This window comes from Paramormyrops kingsleyae, chromosome 11 (assembly GCF_048594095.1).
Source record: "Paramormyrops kingsleyae isolate MSU_618 chromosome 11, PKINGS_0.4, whole genome shotgun sequence".
Classification (NCBI taxonomy): domain Eukaryota; kingdom Metazoa; phylum Chordata; class Actinopteri; order Osteoglossiformes; family Mormyridae; genus Paramormyrops; species Paramormyrops kingsleyae.
In genome coordinates this window covers 6,721,482-6,741,187 of record NC_132807.1, presented here as the reverse complement: position 1 = coordinate 6,741,187, position 19,706 = coordinate 6,721,482, and the positions used below count along the sequence as shown (strand labels likewise).

Genomic DNA, 19,706 nt, shown 5'->3' with positions numbered 1-19,706 from the left:
TTCATGACGTGTCACGGGGTCAAAAGAGGGGGGCGACGTCATGCAAATGGCGGACGGAGTAAACACTGCGGCGCTGTGTCCGGTGCAGTTAGTACATGAAAAGAAATGACGTCTATTGAGTGCGAGCGCTTGGACAGTTTGGACGGATGGGTGGCCATAAAAACGGACGCTTTCGAGGAAAGCGAGACCTTTAGGCTGGGCTTTATCGTGCAATGGAACGTCATAGAGTGCAAGTTCGCCGTGACTTGCCACAATAGGACCCTCCAGCGGCGAAGGCGGACAGAGGAGTCGACCCCTGGCGACACTCAGACCAGCTGGGCCGGCCTCTTCTCTGTCAGCGACCTCCGAAATGTCCACCGACAGTTCAGCGGCGTCAGCGATCTGCTGGAGCCGCATTTCCCTGACTTATCAACCTTCGAGAGCGGCAACATTTGGGACCTCATCTTTCCAAGCCGGGCGTCCGGCCCGGAGGAGTCCGATACGGACCTGGACACGCCGTGCCGCCAGCTGGAGCGGTACTTGGGCGCCGCCGTCGATGTCTGCGGCCGGAAGATCGTGCTCGATTCGTTATTCGTACAAGACGAGCGGGACGTGGAAGAATACTTTGAAAACTTGCAGGAGTTTAAGAGAAGGACCATGCAGGACCAGATCGACAGAGCGAAAGGCCATCTGCGAACGGTGAGGCTGTACAGCTGGGGACATGCGGGTATTCACAGCTCCGTGAGGCTGACTGTCCTCTTCTTTGTCTGTGTTTCCTCTAGTGTCTCCGTTTAGAGAGAATGCGAGGTTTTCTGTTCACCCACATGAGCAATCAGTTGAGCCCTTGGTTTCTCCCCGTACAATCAATGAACACTGACTCCCTCCACCTTTTAAAAAAACCAAAACCTCTGTTAGATTCTGCTCTTAAACTGTGCACGACACACGCAGGATGTATAGGACGGGTGTATAATGTGACGTCAACAAACGTCACAAAATCAAAAGTATTGGTAACAATCTGTTAAATGATTCGTGAGATGATTAATTGCTGAGATTTGTCACTACGGGCCAGACTCTCTTGAATGACAGTGACTTTCAGCAAGATTGAAACCGACAGTGGGCGGTCCTTAATTCATTGGTTTGAGTGAGTGAAACACTTTTAGTAAGAATTACTAAAATATGGGAGCCCTTAGTTGCGGCAGCTCCTGGCATAGGAGCTCATCTGAAAAATGTGAACGGTCAACCAGTAAAAACAACAGTTGCTTGGGTAAGTGACTTCATTCATCTTTCCGGCTTCTAGTTGAACCAGTTTTTCTGGGTTAGTTTGTGCTTTTATCGGGAGGTGTGGACTATCTTCTCTCAGATGTGGTTCCCTCTTACAGGGACACTGCGCTGGATAGTAAGGACAGACCACAGTCACCCACCAGGGTGCCCTTCCCCAGTCAATATAAAAATAAAAAGCTCTCTGATAAACACTTGTCACAATTGCATAAAATTCTTCTTTCTTTTCTTCCAAGACGGATCATTTTCATCCTATGCCATTCTTAACAGCAAGGCTGTCGAAATAGCATGGGTACCGTGAAATTGTAATTTATACACCTGGGATATTTTTCTGCTGTGGGGGCCATCTCCATACTTAGTGCATTCTGTGGCAACCCTAGTGGGCTGGCCAAGGTGACATTTTGGCAAGGAGTCCAGAATTTCTAGCCACCCCCAGTTTAGCAGTAATTATTATTTCCTCCTGCCTTTTTGCCTGGTTAAATTTTAAATAGATTTTTTTTCATTATAAGTTTAAATATCACATGCTATCTGGCGTGATATGTTTCAATTAAACTGGGAGTTGTAACTAAATTAATGTCATCCATTGAATGAAATGTGTGTCTTGAAATTAATTTTTATTAAATTTGGGATTTTGAGTCAAAATTGTAACAAATCAATAACATAGAATATATTTATAGAATATATTTTATTTGTCTTTTATTTGTGATCAAGGTGGAAAGAAACTCATTGCAGTTGATATAAGAACATAAGAAATTTACAAACGAGAGGAGGCCATTCGGCCCATCAAGCTCGTTTGGGGAGAACTTTAATAGCTCAGAGTTGGTCTTATGGTCACGAGTTCTAGTATTTAGACTAATATTGAAATAGTCATTTGGCTGAACAGCATCCAGACCCGTTAGAATCTTATAGACCTGAATCATATCCCCCCTTAGTCTCCTTTGCTCAAGATCATTTGGCTGAACAGCATCCAGACCCGTTAGAATCTTATAGACCTGAATCATATCCCCCCTTAGTCTCCTTTGCTCAAGGCTAAACAGATTCAGTTCCGCTAACCTCTCCTCATAAGACATTCCTCTAAGACCAGGAATCATTCTCGTAGCTCTTCGTTGCACCTTTTCTAAGGCAGCAATGTCCTTCTTGAGGTATGGTGACCAAACCTGCACACAGTATTCTAGGTGGGGTCTTACCAAGGAATTATATAAGTGTAACATCACCTCCCTTGACTTAAACTCCACACACCTAGAGATATAACCCAACATTCTGTTGGCCTTTTTTATTGCTTCCCCACACTGGCGAGAGTGGGACATGGAAGCATCAACATACATACCGAGATCTTTCTCGTAATCAGCTACCTTTATTTCAGTGGAACTCATAAAATATCTGTACTTTATATTTCTGCTCCCTGCATGGATTACCTTACATTTATCTGTGTTAAATTTCATCTGCCAAGTATCAGCCCATTCGCTAATTAAATCCAGATCCCGTTGAAGCCTCTCTTCTGCTAGATTAGTATCTGCTACACCGCCCACCTTGGTGTCGTCTGCAAATTTAACCAGTTTACTGTATGTATTTGTGTCAATATCATTAATGTAAATTAGGAACAATAGTGGTCCTAAAATTGAAACCTGCGGTACCCCACTATGAACGGAGGCCCACTGTGACATTGTATGATATGATGATTAAGTGTAGTACTGGTATCTTTTTATTCAGAATTCTATTAAAATTTATAATGCCCTTGTACCCTGTAAAGTGTGACTGCTTATAACTGAATACTGACAGACGGTTAAGGCAAATATTAAACTTTATTTTTCAGATACTCCATCAGCACAAGACTGCTGACAAGTTGGTCGTCCTATTAAAGATTTATGAGGAAGAGGATGAGGCTTACAGAGAATTAGTTACTGTGGCAACACATTTCTACCAGTACCTGCTGCAGCCTTTCCGGGACATGAGAGAACTGGCCATGCTGTATAAAATGGAGATTCTGGTAGGTGCATCCATAGAAACTGTCAGTGGGGAGGAAAAGGAATATCAATGGACCAATTAAAATGGCTGTAAGGTCATAAGATGAAATTCCTGAATGATAATCGTGACGTGCAGATTCACAGGGCAAGGTACATGAGATGAATATCTTCAGCAAATCAAAAGCCAGAGAGTGCATCTTACTCATGAGCACACTCCAAAAGTTTGGAAAGTCTGGAATCAGTCATGGTAATGCAGTACTCCAATCATGTGATTGCAAACAAGTCAAGTAGGGCTTTATTTTCACACCAGTCATATTCAGGACACTGCTTACGCTGATGTGAAATAATGTTATATAAAAGCAAAATAAATAAAATTAAATAAAAGCAAACGATGAAAAGAGGAAATGGATATTATTGGGCGTGACCTGCTGTCAGTTATGAGAATATTGTTAACTATCTGTTTTTTCAAACTTCATGGGTAACACTGAAGCAAATGAAAATGAATAAAAGTCTGCAAGTGTAAATAATTTATTGCGGGCTGGGTACAAGGGCTTCAGAGGGTAACGTGGGCAAAATATTTCAGTATTCACGGGTAAGTACAAGAATAAATTTCATGCTTACAATACAGTGGTACCTCAGAACTCGAACTTAATCCGTTCAGATCTCCGGATCGAATCCTAAAAAGTTCGAGTTCTGATCGAATTTTCCCCATAAGAAATAATGGAAAACCAATTAATTGGTTCCCGGCCCCAAAAAAATTACACCTAAATGTTTGGTTTTTTTTTAGCATTTAAACACAAAATGAACAGGATAAAACAAGAAGAGCATATACTGTACTAAACACATCTAAGCACCTTTATCAAAACAGTAATTTGTAAAGTAAGAACATAAATGTATCTAAACAATGTGTAAAGTAAAAAAAAAAAACCAAAACAATGTGTCCTGCCCCGATCGTCCGCTCCTTCCGCGTACCACACCCCCTCGTTGATCTCGTGTGGAAACCCTGTGTGATCAGCTGTTTCTGGTTGTTGTCATTAGTCCTCTGTATTTCGTCCGCGTTTCAGTTTGTTTCCCCAGTCCGGTCATTGTATTGTCCGTCTGCGTTTTGCCTGCCTTACCTGTAATTAAACCCCGTATTCCCCGATACCCTGACGTCTTGTCTCCGTTCTGTCCCCGCTCGGCACGACAATATTATAATTAAATGTATTAATGGTTTATTATTAATATTAAAAGAATGAATAAGAAATCTTTATTTTTAAATGTATTTTATTATATAATAATAATTACTGTTGTCTATCATTGTCTAAATGTATTTTTACTGTCTAAATACATGTATTCAGTTAGTGTAAACATGCACGGTGCTATCACAGCGAATGCGAGGCTGAGACTGAAGCTTTACCCTTTGTTTCCGCTGAGAGACGTGCCTCGTGACTCATTCCCCCCGTACAAGTTATCTTAGGTCGGCGTTCACAGTTTGACTTCGGAGATTCAGATCAAGCTCTAGGTAAGTTTTTTTCGAACTGGTTGGTTCGACTTTCAAGAAATTCGAGTTCTAATGAGTTCGAGAACTGAGGTACCACTGTCAAATAATAATAACTTGAAAATTGGATGGAATCCACTCGGGCACTTGTGAACTGAATTGTGAGGTCAGGTCCGATTCCCAGCCCTAAACAACAACCGTATGTTCCTCAAATAAAAATATTCTGATTTATTTATTTAAGTTAAAATCCTTCTGAAACATGGCCTGTGAGTTTTAAATTTGCCCATTTTTATTTTCAGCTATTCCTTTCGGTCAGAAGTCATTTTTTGTCCTTTGAAAGAGGCAGGTTGGTTTGTTTAAGGAACTATATATGTTCTGCAAATAAAGAAGAGGAACTTTTTCTTTAGTGGCCTTTCTTTATTGGTTTTCATAATTTATTTCCAGTGACACTGCTTTTGTAATTTTGTGTCCCATTGAGAGCTTTTTAAATCTCTCTCCCAATATGGGAAGCTGCTATTTAGCATTTCATGTCTCATTATTTTCAGATTTGATATTGAATGGGAATCAACTTGGATTGAATCGATTTGTTAGCTTGTGAATCCGAATCACATCGAATCTGGGCATCTATGCCAATACCCAACCCTATTCTGTTCAGGAAAGGGGATGGGAACGTCTTATTCCTATCAGACATAAGTGATTCTTTATTTTTCCAAAACCAGAGGAACATAACGATATGAGTGATTTGCTATCCCCTAAATTGTGGTGGTGTTTGTTTTCAGAAATCACTGGAATTTGATGACTTGGGTCCCAAAAGAATAGCCGATCTTGAGAGAGAAGCGGAAGGTTGGCGAGAACGGGCAGAAGATGCAGTGAGTTCCATCCAAGACATCACAGTCAACTACTTTGTGGAGACGTCAAAGGCGCTGGCAGGTATGGTGCCCCCAGCGGCCCTTCTGAAGTTTGCTGTAGTGCTGTGAACAAGTATCCCTGCATTGCACTCACTGAATGTAGAAGGTCAATGCCACGCTGATGAGTGTTCTGCGGCGTGCTCGGAATTCCCGGAATTCCTACTGTAGTATTCTTCATTTGGCAGGGATGCTAAAGCAGATGGAAGAGGACAGGAGACGGTTTGGACAGGCTTCCTGGTCCTGTGCGGCCCCCAGACTGGAGAGGCTCAAGTTCATGCTTGCTAAGGAGACCCTGCAGCATATGAGGGCCAAGGAAATGTGCCTTAACCGCAAACGAGATGCCATCAAAGAGAAAGTGAGGATCCCTCTGCTTTGATCGCCTCGGCGTCTGTCTGCCTTTTCCCCAGCTTTCTGGGATCTGTCGTCGGCGCTTTATTTGTGTGGTACTCCGGGGTGCCACTTGGTAATAATATCTGCGCTATTTCCAGCCCTGGTGCTTTTCAGCAGCAAACAGACTTAAGAGTAGCCCTCAGCGCTTGGTATCATTCAGAATTCATAGCTAACTTTTATCCAACCCCCCCCCACCCCCCCCCCCAAACAGTTTCATACAGCTTTGGGGATTCCGGGTAAATAACAAATGAGATCATCCGTGTATTTAATTTCAGGTGGTAATTAACAGATTAAGCACGACTTGGGGATGAGAGTTAGACTGACTCGTTACTGAGCATGGTCGCTGTTTGAAAATGAAATGCCTGGGGGGGGTTGGGTCTTCTCTCAACACCATCTGACGTTTAGGTGGGGCCCTGTTCTTTTCCTCCTGGTTGCCACGCACGCTTAGGCTGTTTTTTTTGGGTATCAGCCCTGTTTACTTCCTCCCTCCCACTCACAGTGCCGAAGAACTTGCTGAGTCAGTGTCAGGTGGGCGTTTTAAGGTATGCTTGTGCTTTGGGGTGAGCTGAGAAGCTGGTTGAGGTGCACATTTTGGATGGAAGAACCAGATCCTGCATTCCTGGATAGTAAATGTTACAGCTTAGAATTTCCTATATTTGTTGTGTAGTGCATTTCTTACTGTATGCTTTATAAAACAACTGTAATTTTGCCTTTTGAAAATGTTTGTTTGAAATGTGTGAATGTGTGGTCGAGATATGACCTCCCCAGCTGTAAGCTAATTCAGAACTTGCCTGCAAGTCAAGTGAAAACACATTTTAATTTTTGTTATTTTGAGCTGGTAATTAGGTGGTGTGATTATATGCTATTTAGACCATATCTCTGGTGAATTATGCTGTTCATACATAATCTGTTTTCAGTCACAATGAAATCATTATGGCTGCAAACAGGCAGAGGAATACTTTCAGTGCATGTGTGGCAGATAGAGCCGCGGCAACCATGGGGGTGATGTGTCACTGTCAGGGAGACCGTCTGGATGAGAGTCACCTGAGGCCTTTTACTCTCTGCCCGCAGATGGGGGCTCTGGCTGAGCAAAGGGAGAGCATCGAGTCTGTGGACTCTCTGGAGCTGCAGTACTATGAAGCCCAGCTGGAGCTGTATGACGTGAGGTTTGAGATCCTGAAGAACGAGGAGCTGCTGCTCGTGGCCCAGATCGACACGGTGCGGCGGCAGATTAAAGGTACTGCCATAATGACTGCCATGAGTCACGTGACATGTCACGTGACTGGAGGGGTGTCAGGATGTGGCAGCTTTCCAGTGCTGAAGCGCACCCAGAACGTGCTCGGCTGCTTTGCAGGCCGACTCTTCTCCCTGGGATGTTCTCATTATGTCCTTTCGAGAACGGCCTGTCAGCCTGAACATGAATATTTAAACTCTTGCCAGACGTTCAAAGACCTCTAAGGGTCTTAAGATGGAGAAGAACCTGCCAGATTGTCTGGCATGAAGCACCAGAGCTTATTGACTCAAAGAGAAATAGTATGCATGCAAATGTCCTTATTCGCTGATCCAGTGGAATAAAGTCTGTCTCAGAGTTTGGCTTGAAAAGTTGGTACTTAATTTGGGTATTTTCACACTTTTTTTGGAAATGTTTTGAACCTCCAATAAATAAGTTAGTGGTGTTGCTATGAGCGAGTAACACTGAGGTCCTGTCAGTCCATGAATGAGTGAGTAACACTGAGGAGCTGTTGGTCCATGAGTTGAGTAACACTCAGGATCTGTGAGTGTGTGACGCTGAAGTCCTGTCAGTCTGTGAGTTGAGTAACACTCAGGATCTGTCAGTCTGTGAGTGTGTGACGTTGAGGTCCTGTCAGTCTGTGAGTTGAGCGACGCTGAGGTCCTGTCAGTCATATGAACGTGAGAGTGAATAATGCTAAGTGCCCACTTGGGTGAATGCGTAAAATTAATTACCTTTGAGTGCATGAACAGATGAGAAACTGTTGTGCAGAGATGAAAGAAGAGGTGGTCTACTATGACGCCTGTGAGGAGCCAGAGGAGCTGCGAGGTGACGGGCAGGCCAGCCCTCTGCGGGACCCTGCTACCCCCACCATCATGGCTCTGAGCCGCCGCTTGCAGCAGCTGGAGACCAAGAGGGGAGCCATCTGTTCAAGGAGGGCGTACCAGCGCAACAAGAAGGTGAGGCGGCCCCCTCCTGACACAGGGGCCTCAGGAGACCATGGTCAGTCTCCACTCTGGTTCATCCACCACTTACCTAGTACAGGGAGCCGTGACCCTATCCAAGGAAGTGCAGGAGAACAGCTTGGATGGATGCCAGTCCATCACAGATACAATCACACACAGACACACCCTATGCCAACAGAAGTTGTAGAGCAGGACTTTTTATTCCTACACTCTGTTTGGATACAATGGCCAGTTGTCAGACATTACAGTGCGGTTGGGGGCTCTCCTTCTCCTCAGGACCAGTGTGTGGATGCCCGTGAGCAGAAGCAGCAGCAGGCGCAAGATAGCGAGACCCGCTTCCACCAGCACCACAGTGTCCAGCTGGTGAGTCGCCATAGAGACCATGTCCATCCCATCTGTGAGGTCTTCCTGGGAGAAGCCTCGGTCGAAGTCCTGAGCGAAGTCATTAAGATGAAAGGTTAATGGCTTCTAGCGAAAAGACCATGCGATACAAGGCTGGCGTGGGAGTCGGAGATGGGAGTCAGCAAATCCACTTGCGGTTTGTGAGGAAGCTGGTCCCTGAGGCACAAAAATCAGCCTCTCACTGCCCCCCCCCCCATCTCGCTTCCTGCAGAAGCGAGAGCTGAGGAAAGAGGAGGAAAAGAAGAGAAAGGAGTGGGTGGACCTGGAGCGGGAGAGGACTCTCAGAAGACTGAGGTCCTTCAGAGAGGTAATTACCCAGCATGCACTGCTGTCTGTTTGTCTTCGTCCCTTCCTCATGTGTTGCATGAAAAATTGTGGTCATACAGTTTGTTTATTTGTTTGGTCTAGTCCCCATGTTTCAATATTATTAATGCTTCATGTATTATGCCAAGATTAAAATAGCAGTGTAGTAACTCGGCAGAGTGTGCTATTCTTCACTTGGAGATCGCTAACCGCTAGCTGGACTGTTGGATATCACCGTGTTCGTTTTGCAGAAGAGGCAGGGCCAGTATGTGCTGAAGAGGCCGTCCTCAAAAGCAGCTATCGGTGATTCCCTGCCGGCAGACCCCTCTCAGCCACTGTCAATCATCAGCCTAGGCCCCCCAGGGCCCTCCCCGGTCACCACATCCCAGAAGTCACCTAAGAGGAAGGTTCTGAAGCCCAAAGACGTCCCGGTCCAGATCTTCACTCCCGCGGGGCCGCCATTGCAGGCTTTCACTCCGTCAGCCACCCCTCCTCCTCCTCCTCCTCCTCCCCCCCCCCCTCCTCCTCCACCTTTACCACCCCCTCCCCTTCCACTGCCACTTACATCACCCCAACGAGATCCTGAGGTGCTGGACACACCCATGCCGCTTCTCTCTGAGAAAGGGTCCTCGCCATTTCCAGACAGGACCACACTCAAGCAAAACATCGGTGAGAAGTGTCTCATTGTCTCATTTTTTTCCTTTCTCATTTATTTTTTCCCCCTCCTGTGATGGGGAAGGGGGGGGGGTGTTCATGTAAAAGATTGAGTTACTAATGTAAAAACCAGTGACCTGAATAAGTACATTTCACTTGAGGTGCCAAATTCATGAACGTTCCCAGATGGCTGTTTGCTGTAGGTAGATGAGGACCCAAGCCCGACTGACACGAGCGCCCCATGGAGACCATCTGTGTCAGACTGTCTCCCCTCAGAGTCCTTTTAGCTAAATGAATGAATGTTACATTTATATAGCATTTTTCAAGACACCCAAAGCACTTTACAGAAGCAATGGGGAACCACGTCAGCCTACCTGGATATTGCAACACTGCATTACTACAGCTGTCCAGTAGGAGGGGTTTATGGTTAGGGCATTACATGATAAGTTATAAACCCCTCCCACTTGCCATTGGGCTCTTGCAGCAACATGCCCCATCCCCATAGGGGCTAAGGTGGTGAAGGGCCAGGAGAGAATTCACCAATTAGATAGAGGGGATTATTAGGAGGCCAGATTTGATAGGGCCACAGTGGGTGCCACCCTTACTCTTTCGAAAGATGCCCAGGGATCTTTTATGAGAGTCAGGACCTCAGTTTTACATCTCATCCGAAGGACGGCACCATTTTTACAGCATAGTGTCCCCATCACTGCATTGGGGCAGTGGGATCCACACAGACCACAGGATGGGCTCCCCCTGCTGGCCACACCAACACCTCTTCCAGCAGCATCCCAGCTTCCCTAGTTTGTCTCCCATCCAAGTACTGACCAGGCCCAAACCTGCTTAGCTTCAGGTGGATTACCGAGGCTGAACTGCAGGTGATATGGCTGCTGGCTGACAGTTGTGTATGAAGTCTCTTCAGATTGATCACGTTCAGAGTCCTTTTCCAACTTTAGATGAAGCTCACCATTGGAGTTTCCGGACTTTCCATTACTTTTAAATAACTGTCCAGGTTCTGTGTTGCACGTGCAGTTGGCACCAGCCTGTATCCTCCTCTCTGATGCCCCCTCTATCACCCCCGCCCCCCAGGCTCCATGGACGAGGTGCTGGCCTCCCTGCAGAGGGGAGAAATCCAGCTCCGCAGGGTGGATGCGAAGGCCGCCCCGGCCACCGATGTGCGGGACAGCATTCTGTCTGCCATCCGCCTGGGGGTGAAGCTGCGTAAGGTGCAGCCCCCACCGGGGCCCCAGGCCTACCCGGGGAGCCAGGCCTCGGAGCTGGAGCTCAGCATTAAGGCCGCCATGCAGCGGATGAAGAAAGTGTCTGCAGATTCGGATGACGAGGCCGGGGGGGACTCCTGCCAATCGGGAGACTGGGACAACTAAGTCAACGTGCTGCGTCATGCCAACTTACACATGGTTCATTTTTTTGGCTTCTTTTGGGGCTTTTTTTTATATTTTAAAGAATGATTTTATAAGCATTTGGAGAATAATCATAATAGACCATGGAAGGCGGTATTGCTTGCATTAGGCGGCCTTGACAGTAGGATTCCAGCCTTGTAAAAACGGAATTACAGCAGGACAGAACCTTACCAAGCCGCTCTGACCAAGAGGATTGGTTATATGTAAACCTTTGTCCCTAATCCACAGATATGCTTTCAGCTGTTTTATAATCCTTATCATGAGACTGGCTAATTCTTAATACGGTAGCAGAGCTCCTTTAAAATGGTTTTCCGTGGCACTTACCGGCGTGTGGCTTCTGTGGTCTTATGATGGAAGGAAACGTGGTAAAGCCTGTTGCACTGAATTAGTTTTTCTGCCTTTTTGGTTACTTTCCCTAATTTCTGTTTCAATATATTCAAGGAAAGGTGCCCTACAGCGTGCCTGATAAAATTGCTGTTTTAGCGAGAAATAGCAGCATTTTCAGAGAATGAAGGACTGTGTGACAGTATTATGTTAGATACCAGCCTAAAAAAAATATATATATATATTTTTTTTTATGGGGATGCTCTCAGCTTCTCCTCTGTGATTATGTACAACCTCGGTTGGCTGAGTGGGTAGATGGGCACTTACTTATACTGCCACCTAGTGGCTGGCTGCACAGTCCAGTCACACTGCTGAGCTGGTGTCACCATGGTAATGGGCACACAAGCCTATGTTGAGCAGCCTGGTTCTGTTCCTGTGTGAATGGATGTCAGAATCACTTTGTTTTTCTGGAAAATGTGGTCTTGATGCGCAGAGTGTGTGGCAGAGTGCAATAAAGTTTCTGAACTGGCTTCTCGTGACCTTCCTCCAAATTACCAGTCTTGTGGGAGCACCAGGTCCTGCTGGCGTGTGGCACCAGCTGATGGAGCCCTTACAGAGCCTTGCTCTCCCTGCTGAAGATGTCGGCACTGGGACAGGGACCGCGTCAATCCTTATGGCCGGCGTACTCCCGTGTGCATGCGTGACAGCGTTGGGCCGGGGCGGGAGTTGGGTGACAGAAGGAACAAGTCGTGGGGGGAAAAAGGCAGACCAGGTGCAGACCAGCCTGACTGCACCGAAAGACAGATCCCAGCAGCCGGAGTTACTATGGAAACGGGATGGCTTAGCGGGGGTGGTCTATGGTAACATCTCTGCAACACACTCTTAATTATATTTTACAAACTCGCCCACATCACACCAGCACACAAGATGCCTGACAGAAAATAAAAACAGTGAGGGGATCACCGAAAGTGACGGTCTTTTCTGAGACAAGAAAGCGGCCCGGCTTTGCTGAATGACATTTCTCTGCCGTCTCTGTGTCGTCATAGCTGTTTGTACCACTATTCAGTCACGGTTGACCTAATTGTGGTACACCATTCAATTTTTATGATTCTTTCTCGTACATCTCCGTCGTTTGACGATACACCAGAAATCCATCCAATCGCTACAGTAGCTCATTTGCTTGGCTGCCTATGAAAATGAGAGAACTCACACCAGCGGTGGAGGCTAAGTTTCCAAGGTGATATAGCCCCGTACCATACACCCATCGCTAACAGGCAACATGAATAATTTTACAATGTAAACGACCAAGAAAAATGTTTTCATAGATTCCCCCCCCCGGTGCCAGTCGAGAAAGCCCAGGGTTTCACTCTCCTTAGCAGAATCATCTCGGCACCGGAGGTGACTGCGGCTACGCAAACACAAGCACACAGCATCTGCTAACTCAGACATCTCGCTCGTGAAGCATCGTGACAGGACCGAGGACAGCAGAGGCGGACACTTCCGTAATGTAAGAAATGAAAACAAGACACCAGCTTATTAATTAAACTATATTTGAACAATAATCAAGTATGTATGATACAATATTGAACCCTTCAATCACAAAAGTGGGTAAGATTCAATTCTACCAGAAAGGAAGGGGAAAAAAAAAAAAAGTTTGTTCTAGGTTTGTCATACAGCAGTAGAGACCTCTGACAGCAGTAAGCACTGGGAGGGGCTGAGGTACACTTGTAATCTGAAGGACAAAGACACTAGGCCATCTGTGCAAAACACAATCCTGTTTAACGATGCTAATGGATAAAAACACATACTTGTCAGAGCGGCGTTTCCCATCGCAGTCGTTTTGTAAAAGGAGTCCCGCCGGGGCCTGGGGGGGGAGGGGACTGTGTTCCAGAACGAGAAAAGGCACAGGACGAGCCAAAAGCATCAGCCGCCCGCCCAGCTTAGAGAGTGGCTTCCCCACAGCGCCACGCTGTGCTCTTAAAGGACTTCGGGAAGTGGTGAGGGGACACGAGACCAAACGCCGAGGACAGCGAGAACGGGAAGTGTGTGGGCGCCAGGCCGGCGGCCTCGGGAAAACGGCAGACTTCACCGGCTTCTACCGAAAGCCCCACAAGCTGAGGATCAAGATGTAGATACACAAACATGGTTCCACACACTAGCAGCAAAGGAAAAATAAAAATTAAAACACACGCCACCTCTTTGAGAAAACAACCACCACCACAAAGAACCCTGGGAAGCAAATCCCTCACATGAACTAATTCAAAGAAATTTTGTTCTACTTGAATAAATCCATTTTACATGCAAAACCCTTTGAACACTGCACTCATTTTAAGTTTCTGGCATAGGGCGCCTCCTACTGGTCGCACTTCCCTTACCAGGCCCTTCCAGCTTATGCACATACAATCCTGCAAGCGGTTTCCAAAGCACCACTAACCAAAGGACTCTGCCTTCTCTCCCAGCCTCAGCACGCTGTGGGAGATGCCTTGTTGGCAGGCATTTGCACCCAAGAGGGACCACAACATCCATAGGATGTGTTCGATCGGATCCTCCTTTCTAAAAAGTCCACCATACTTCGATCGCATCTGATGATTTATTACAATTTCCAGGATCTGTAAGTCGTGATTAATGTTCTCTTTTTTTTTGCTCTCATGCATCAAAGACGCAGTAACGGCAGCGATGCCTAGGACTCCCCAAATCCTCCATTAAGTTTACAAAAAAATGAAAAGTGAGTGGAAGGCCTTCATGTTCAGAGACAAAAACTGAGGCACTTTGTGACACTGTGCAGTTCATGTATGTGCATATCAGAGAGCACAAAAACGGCTGTTCAGTCTCACCTGAGATCATCTAATCCAACTGCGGACAGCCCTAATATCAGCTTCCCCCCTTACATTTCGGAATTATGCAAGCCGGCCTTGTGCGACCGCAATCTTATTACGTTACCGGCTGGATAATCACCTCTCCTGCCAACTGAGTCACCAGCCCTTAGGAAATGAATCCCAGCCCTGATTCTAACCACAAAAGCTAGACAAAGAGTTATAAAGAAACTTAAGACTGTACCCTTCACCTGTCGTTCACACAATTGTATCCCCATTGAGCCAATTCATTACAGTGGCTCAGTCACCCGTGATGTACGGTCTAAGGCTGACAAAGATGCTACCAGGTAGAGTCAGTCTGCCTCCTTCCAGTTTTTCCATAATTTTAGGGAGTCTGCTTGGGGATGTGATACCACTGAACTCAACCTGATGATCTTTGTGTCTGGTACAGCTGGTCCAAACCATCATTTCAGTTGTCCACTCCCAGCTTAGACAGCCCCTGCCGGAACTCATGCAGCTCGTCAATTTTTCCATCCAAAACATCCATGAACTTCTTCAGCTCCACCTTTAGGTGCCCTTGCTTGTGGCGACTGTCCTCTATGTCAGCCTCCAGTGTGCCGATTCTGCTCTCCAGGTCCTTGTTCTTCGTTTCGGCGACCTGGTAAGACAGACATGGGGAGAGAGTGAGACTTGGGGGCGGCGGCGAGTCCGAGCGGCATGCAGACGGACGTTTGGGGTCATGGTCAGGGGAGGGTGCTTCTGTCCGTCTCTCAATCCCACAAAAAGTCTTATTTCGAGAAAGTTCTCTCCGAAAGTTCCCTGCAAGCCAGGGGGGCCCTAGCTATGTGCAGGGGCTGCACTGCCATAAGAGGCGAGGTCAGGCACTCTATACTTGTCCTGCAACTACATGCTTTTTCCAGCCACGTCCTGCAACCCGATCTACCTGGTAGTGGACCCAGCTTTAAATAGTTGGATCAGACTCCGCTGCTTAGCTAGTCTGTGCAGAGAGGCAAAATATTTGAAGCATGCCTTTGTTGCTGTCATGCAGTGTTGATGACACTGTACGCACAAGAGGACTAATGAAAATGTGCTCCTATCTGGGCCTTGTGCGCTGAGGGCAGGAAATACCAGGAGCAAATGAACCATGATGGGGGGGGGGGGGGGGGGGGGGGTTTAAAAGCCCTCAATATGGCGCCATCTGCTTCCAGGTGTTCTCTGAAAACACAATGCGTCATGCTGTAATCTCAGCTACTCCAGGATGACACAGAGGGCAAAAATACCCGGCAGACTGACTCTGGAGCTGTTCACACAGATGTCACATTAGGTCCTATGACCAGAAAAGGCACCAGTATGATGAATGACAGAGTGTGGCGAGGCAAAGGAGGTACGGCATCACACAAGCTACCGAAAAATCCGACACATGCTGATTAGCACAATGAAGGTGCATTTTGAACACAGGTCAATATGTAATCGGTCCAGGCTTCATCTTTTCAAATCCTCCGCAGGGAATATTACTCACGTCGCTGTCACAAGTGAATGTTACCATAACAACGCTAAACCAGCATAAGCCTCGTGCTGGCAGTATGAACGGCACGTGAACGGTGAAGTCAAGATAGAAAGCGAGTGAGTGGAAAGATGTCATCGTCCTCAAAGTATGCTAGAAGAGCGGGGGACGGGCCACAGCTCATCGCGGAGTGCTCAGTCTGTTCCTCACCAGGGTTTCTTTAAATAAATGCGTATCTATAGCGATAGGTACGTCGCCATGACACCGCTGTATAGCGTTAGCGACAGCTAAGCACTACGCTATTGTGGTGCTGCTCCATGACTCTGCAGCGATGGCATGTCACCACTACACTGATCTCTATCCTGGGTGACAGGAAAGCTGCTGCTGCACCACCTGTAGCCATGTGACTGCTCCAGGATCCCACAAGGCAGCTCTGTCTGTAGTATTAGTGCGCGGCTGCCATTTCACATATGGGTAGCATTAGCATGCCAGCGTTTCGAGAGGTCACTCCACACGTACCTGCAGCTTCTGGTTAAGCTTCTCACACTCCTCCATGAGCTTTGGGATGATCTCGGCCTGAGCCCTGAGGCTCTCCAGTTCCTGCAACAAAAATTAAAAACAACAAATGCACACATCAGAAAATAAGACAGATAACATGCAAATGCTATTACAGGCCTGGAGGTCACTTTGAACCCAGAGGAGATAAGAACATAAGAACATAAGAACTATACAAACGAGAGGAGGCCATTCGGCCCATCGAGCTCGCTTGGGGAGAACTTAACTAATAGCTCAGAGTTGTTAAAATCTTATCTAGCTCTGATTTAAAGGAACCCAAGGATTCAGCTTGCACTACGTTATCAGGAAGACTATTCCATACTCTGACTACACGCTGTGTAAAGAAGTGCTTCCTTAAATCCAGTTTGAAATGTTCTCCCGCTAATTTCCACCTATGGCCACGAGTTCTTGTATTTGAACTAATGCTGAAGTAACTATTCGGTTGAACAGCATCCAAACCTGTTAGAATCTTATAGACCTGGATCATGTCCCCCCTCAGTCTCCTTTGCTTGAGGCTGAACAGATTTAGCTCAAATAACCTTTCCTCGTATGACATTCCTCTAAGACCAGGAATCATTCTTGTGGCCCTACGCTGCACCTTTTCTAAGGCCGCTATGTCCTTTTTAAGATATGGTGACCAAACCTGTACACAATATTCTAGGTGAGGTCTCACCAAGGAATTGTATAATCTTAGCATTACCTCCCTTGACTTAAACTCCACACACCTGGAGATGTACCCCAACATCCTATTGGCCTTTTTTATTGCTTCCCCACACTGGCGAGAATGAGACATGGAAGCATCAACATACACACCAAGGTCTTTCTCATAATCAGCTACCTTTATTTCAGTAGGTCCCATAAAATACCTGTACTTTATATTTCTGCTCCCTACATGGAGTACCTTACATTTGTCTATGTTAAATTTCATCTGCCAGGTGTCAGCCCAGTCACTAATTAAATTAAGATCCCGCTGTAGCTGCTGAGCCGCTAGTTCAGTATCTGCTACACCACCCACCTTGGTGTCATCTGCAAATTTCACCAGTTTACTGTATATATTGGTGTCTATATCATTTATGTAAATTAGGAACAAAAGTGGTCCTAAAATTGAACCCTGCGGTACCCCACTATGAACGCAGGCCCACTGTGACATCGAGCCTCTTATAACTACTCGCTGCTTCCTATCCGTTAACCAGTTATCAATCCAAGTCGCTACAGTTCCTAAAATACCTGTCGCTTTGAGTTTAAGTGAGAGCCTCTTGTGGGGAACAACATCAAAAGCCTTTTGGAAATCTAAATAGATGACATCATAGGCCTTCTTATCATCAACTTCCTGAGTAGCTTCCTCAAAAAACTCCAACAGATTTGTTAAACAGGATCTACCTCTCCTAAATCCATGCTGGCTATCCCTCAAAATGTTATTTGAGTCCAGGTAATCTACCATTTTCTCTTTGATTATAGCCTCCATAACTTTACCAGTTATACAAGTTAGACTGATTGGCCTATAGTCTGACAAATTACTTCTATCCCCTTTTTTGAAAATGGGCGTTATGTTGGCATGCTTCCAATCAGAAGGTACCACACCTTCAGATAAGGATTTTTGAAACAGTAATGTTAAGGGTCGGCAAATAATATCCCTCATCTCTTTTAACACTATAGGTAAGATGCCATCAGGGCCCTGTGATTTATTTATTTTGAGCTTAGCTAGGCTTTGCAAAACATCAGCTTCAGTTATATATATATTAGTTATAGACGATGTTGAATTAGTAATAAGAACTGGTAAGTTACTAGTGTCCTCGACAGTGAATACCCGTGCAAAACTATCATTGAACTCATTTACTATGTCAATGTCGTTTTCAATTATAAGACCCTTACTATCCTGCAGATTAGTAATTTCAGCTTTTAGAGCTCTTTTAGAGTTAAAATACTGGAAGAAACTTTTAACGTCATCCTTAGCCTCCAATGCGATCTTCCTTTCGACATTCCTTTTAGCTCGTCTAATGTCATTTTTTAATTCAGCCTGTAGATTTAGATACTCTTGCTTTATTATGTCATCATCAGTTATTTTCCATCTCTGGAACAAAGCCCTTTTCCTCCTTACTTTATACTTTATGTCCCTATTAAACCACCTAGGTTGCAATTTCCTAGATTTATTCTTGCTAGAAACAGGTATGAAGTCCTCTTGTACTTGCAATAATGTGCTTTTAAAAAATTCCCATGCCTCTTCAACAGTTTTGTTATTTAACTCCATCCAGTTCACGGTTTCTAGTTTTAATCTCATACAATTGAAGTTAGCCTTCCTAACATTATATATTTTTGATTTGGACTTTGCTCTTCGGGCACTAAACTTAACCTCAAATTTAACCATGTTATGATCGCTACTGTCAAGTGGTTCTAAAACATCTAATTTACCAATCCTGTCCTGGTTATTAGACAAAACAAGATCAAGAATGGCATCTCCCCTGGTAGGGGTGTTAACAAACTGAGTAAAAAAACAATCCTGTACTAATTCCACCATCTCAAGTTCATTTTCAGAAGAGCCAGCAACAATGTCCCACTGTATCCCCGGTAGATTAAAATCACCCATAACTACCACATCATTTTTATTGCTCATAATCCTAATATCACTGTATAACAATCTGCTTTCCTCAGCAGCTACATTGGGTGCTCTGTAACAAACACCGACAATTAGGCTATTTGAGTTTGTAGCATCTAATTTTACCCATATAGCTTCCGTACTTTTACTTATATCAGTAAGCTCCCTTGCCTGCAAGATTTCCTTTACATATACTGCAACACCACCTCCCTTCTTACCTATACGGTCTTTACGGAACAATGTGTAACCATCCATATTATATTCTTGTCCATCCTTATCACTCAACCACGTTTCAGTTATTGCTATAATATCATAAGAGTCCGATGAGATAAGAGCCTCTAAATCATGAATTTTATTCCTAATACTCCTGGCGTTTAGATACAGACAACAAAGGGTAGGCTTATTACAGTGCCTACTTATAATATGATTTTTTTGGGCTTTCCGTTTCCCCCCAGTTACATACTTAACTAACCTCCCTGCCCCCCCAGTCCCTAGTTTAAACATTCCTCAACTACTCTACAAATACGCCTTCCCAGTACACTGGTTCCCCTCCGGTTCAGATGCAACCCATCCGGCTTGAACAGGTCCCACCTGTTCCAGAAGGTCCTCCAGTGCCCCATAAACCTAAACCCCTCTTTCCTACACCATCCTTTTAGCCACGCATTTAATCTCCTTATCTCAGCTAACTTAGCCTCACTTGCGCGTGGCACGGGGAGTATTTCGGAAAATACCACCATGGACGTTCTGCTTCTAAGCTTATTGGCGACTTCTATAAATTTATCCTGCAGAACAGCCCTTCTACCCTTGCCTATGTCGTTGGTGCCAACATGCACCACGACAACTGGATCCACCCCAGCTGGGGCCAAAAGCTTGTCCACACGATCTGGAAGGTCTCCTACCTGGGCACCAGGCAGGCAAGACACCGTACGGGACCCTCTATCACGC

General features: G+C 45.6%; 2 protein-coding genes across 11 annotated transcripts in view; one reads left to right on the top strand and one right to left on the bottom strand.

The window, feature by feature from the left end:
* Nucleotides 1-11,826, top strand: whamm (WASP homolog associated with actin, golgi membranes and microtubules). The gene is made up of 10 exons (XM_023813850.2): nucleotides 1-678; nucleotides 3,071-3,244; nucleotides 5,481-5,631; nucleotides 5,795-5,964; nucleotides 7,071-7,236; nucleotides 8,002-8,189; nucleotides 8,472-8,558; nucleotides 8,809-8,904; nucleotides 9,152-9,569; nucleotides 10,641-11,826. Exons 1-10 carry the CDS (start codon nucleotides 106-108, stop codon nucleotides 10,934-10,936), a joined length of 2,319 nt encoding a protein of 772 aa, XP_023669618.2. The 5' UTR covers nucleotides 1-105; the 3' UTR covers nucleotides 10,937-11,826.
* A 1,003-nt stretch (nucleotides 11,827-12,829) lies between these two features.
* The window catches only part of homer2 (homer scaffold protein 2), a 28,046-nt gene continuing 21,169 nt past the window's right edge, over nucleotides 12,830-19,706 (bottom strand). For all 10 annotated transcript variants that reach the window (XM_023813887.2, XM_023813890.2, XM_023813888.2 and 7 more), the window contains 2 exons: nucleotides 16,133-16,213; nucleotides 12,830-14,767 (listed from right to left, as the gene is read on the bottom strand). In XM_023813887.2, coding sequence (XP_023669655.1) covers nucleotides 14,579-14,767; nucleotides 16,133-16,213 — 270 coding nt within the window. In that variant the 3' untranslated portion in view covers nucleotides 12,830-14,578. The remainder of the gene's footprint in view (nucleotides 14,768-16,132; nucleotides 16,214-19,706) is intronic.

What these genes read in the sequence shown, in the direction of transcription:
- whamm (XM_023813850.2), top strand. Translation starts at nt 106, where the DNA reads ATGACGTCTATTGAGTGCGAGCGCTTGGACAGTTTGGACGGATGGGTG. An exon ending in GACGTCAAAGGCGCTGGCAG is followed by an intron (nt 5,632 to 5,794) that starts GTATGGTGCCCC and finishes TTCATTTGGCAG; the next exon opens with GGATGCTAAAGCAGATGGAA. An exon ending in CGTACCAGCGCAACAAGAAG is followed by an intron (nt 8,190 to 8,471) that starts GTGAGGCGGCCC and finishes CCTTCTCCTCAG; the next exon opens with GACCAGTGTGTGGATGCCCG.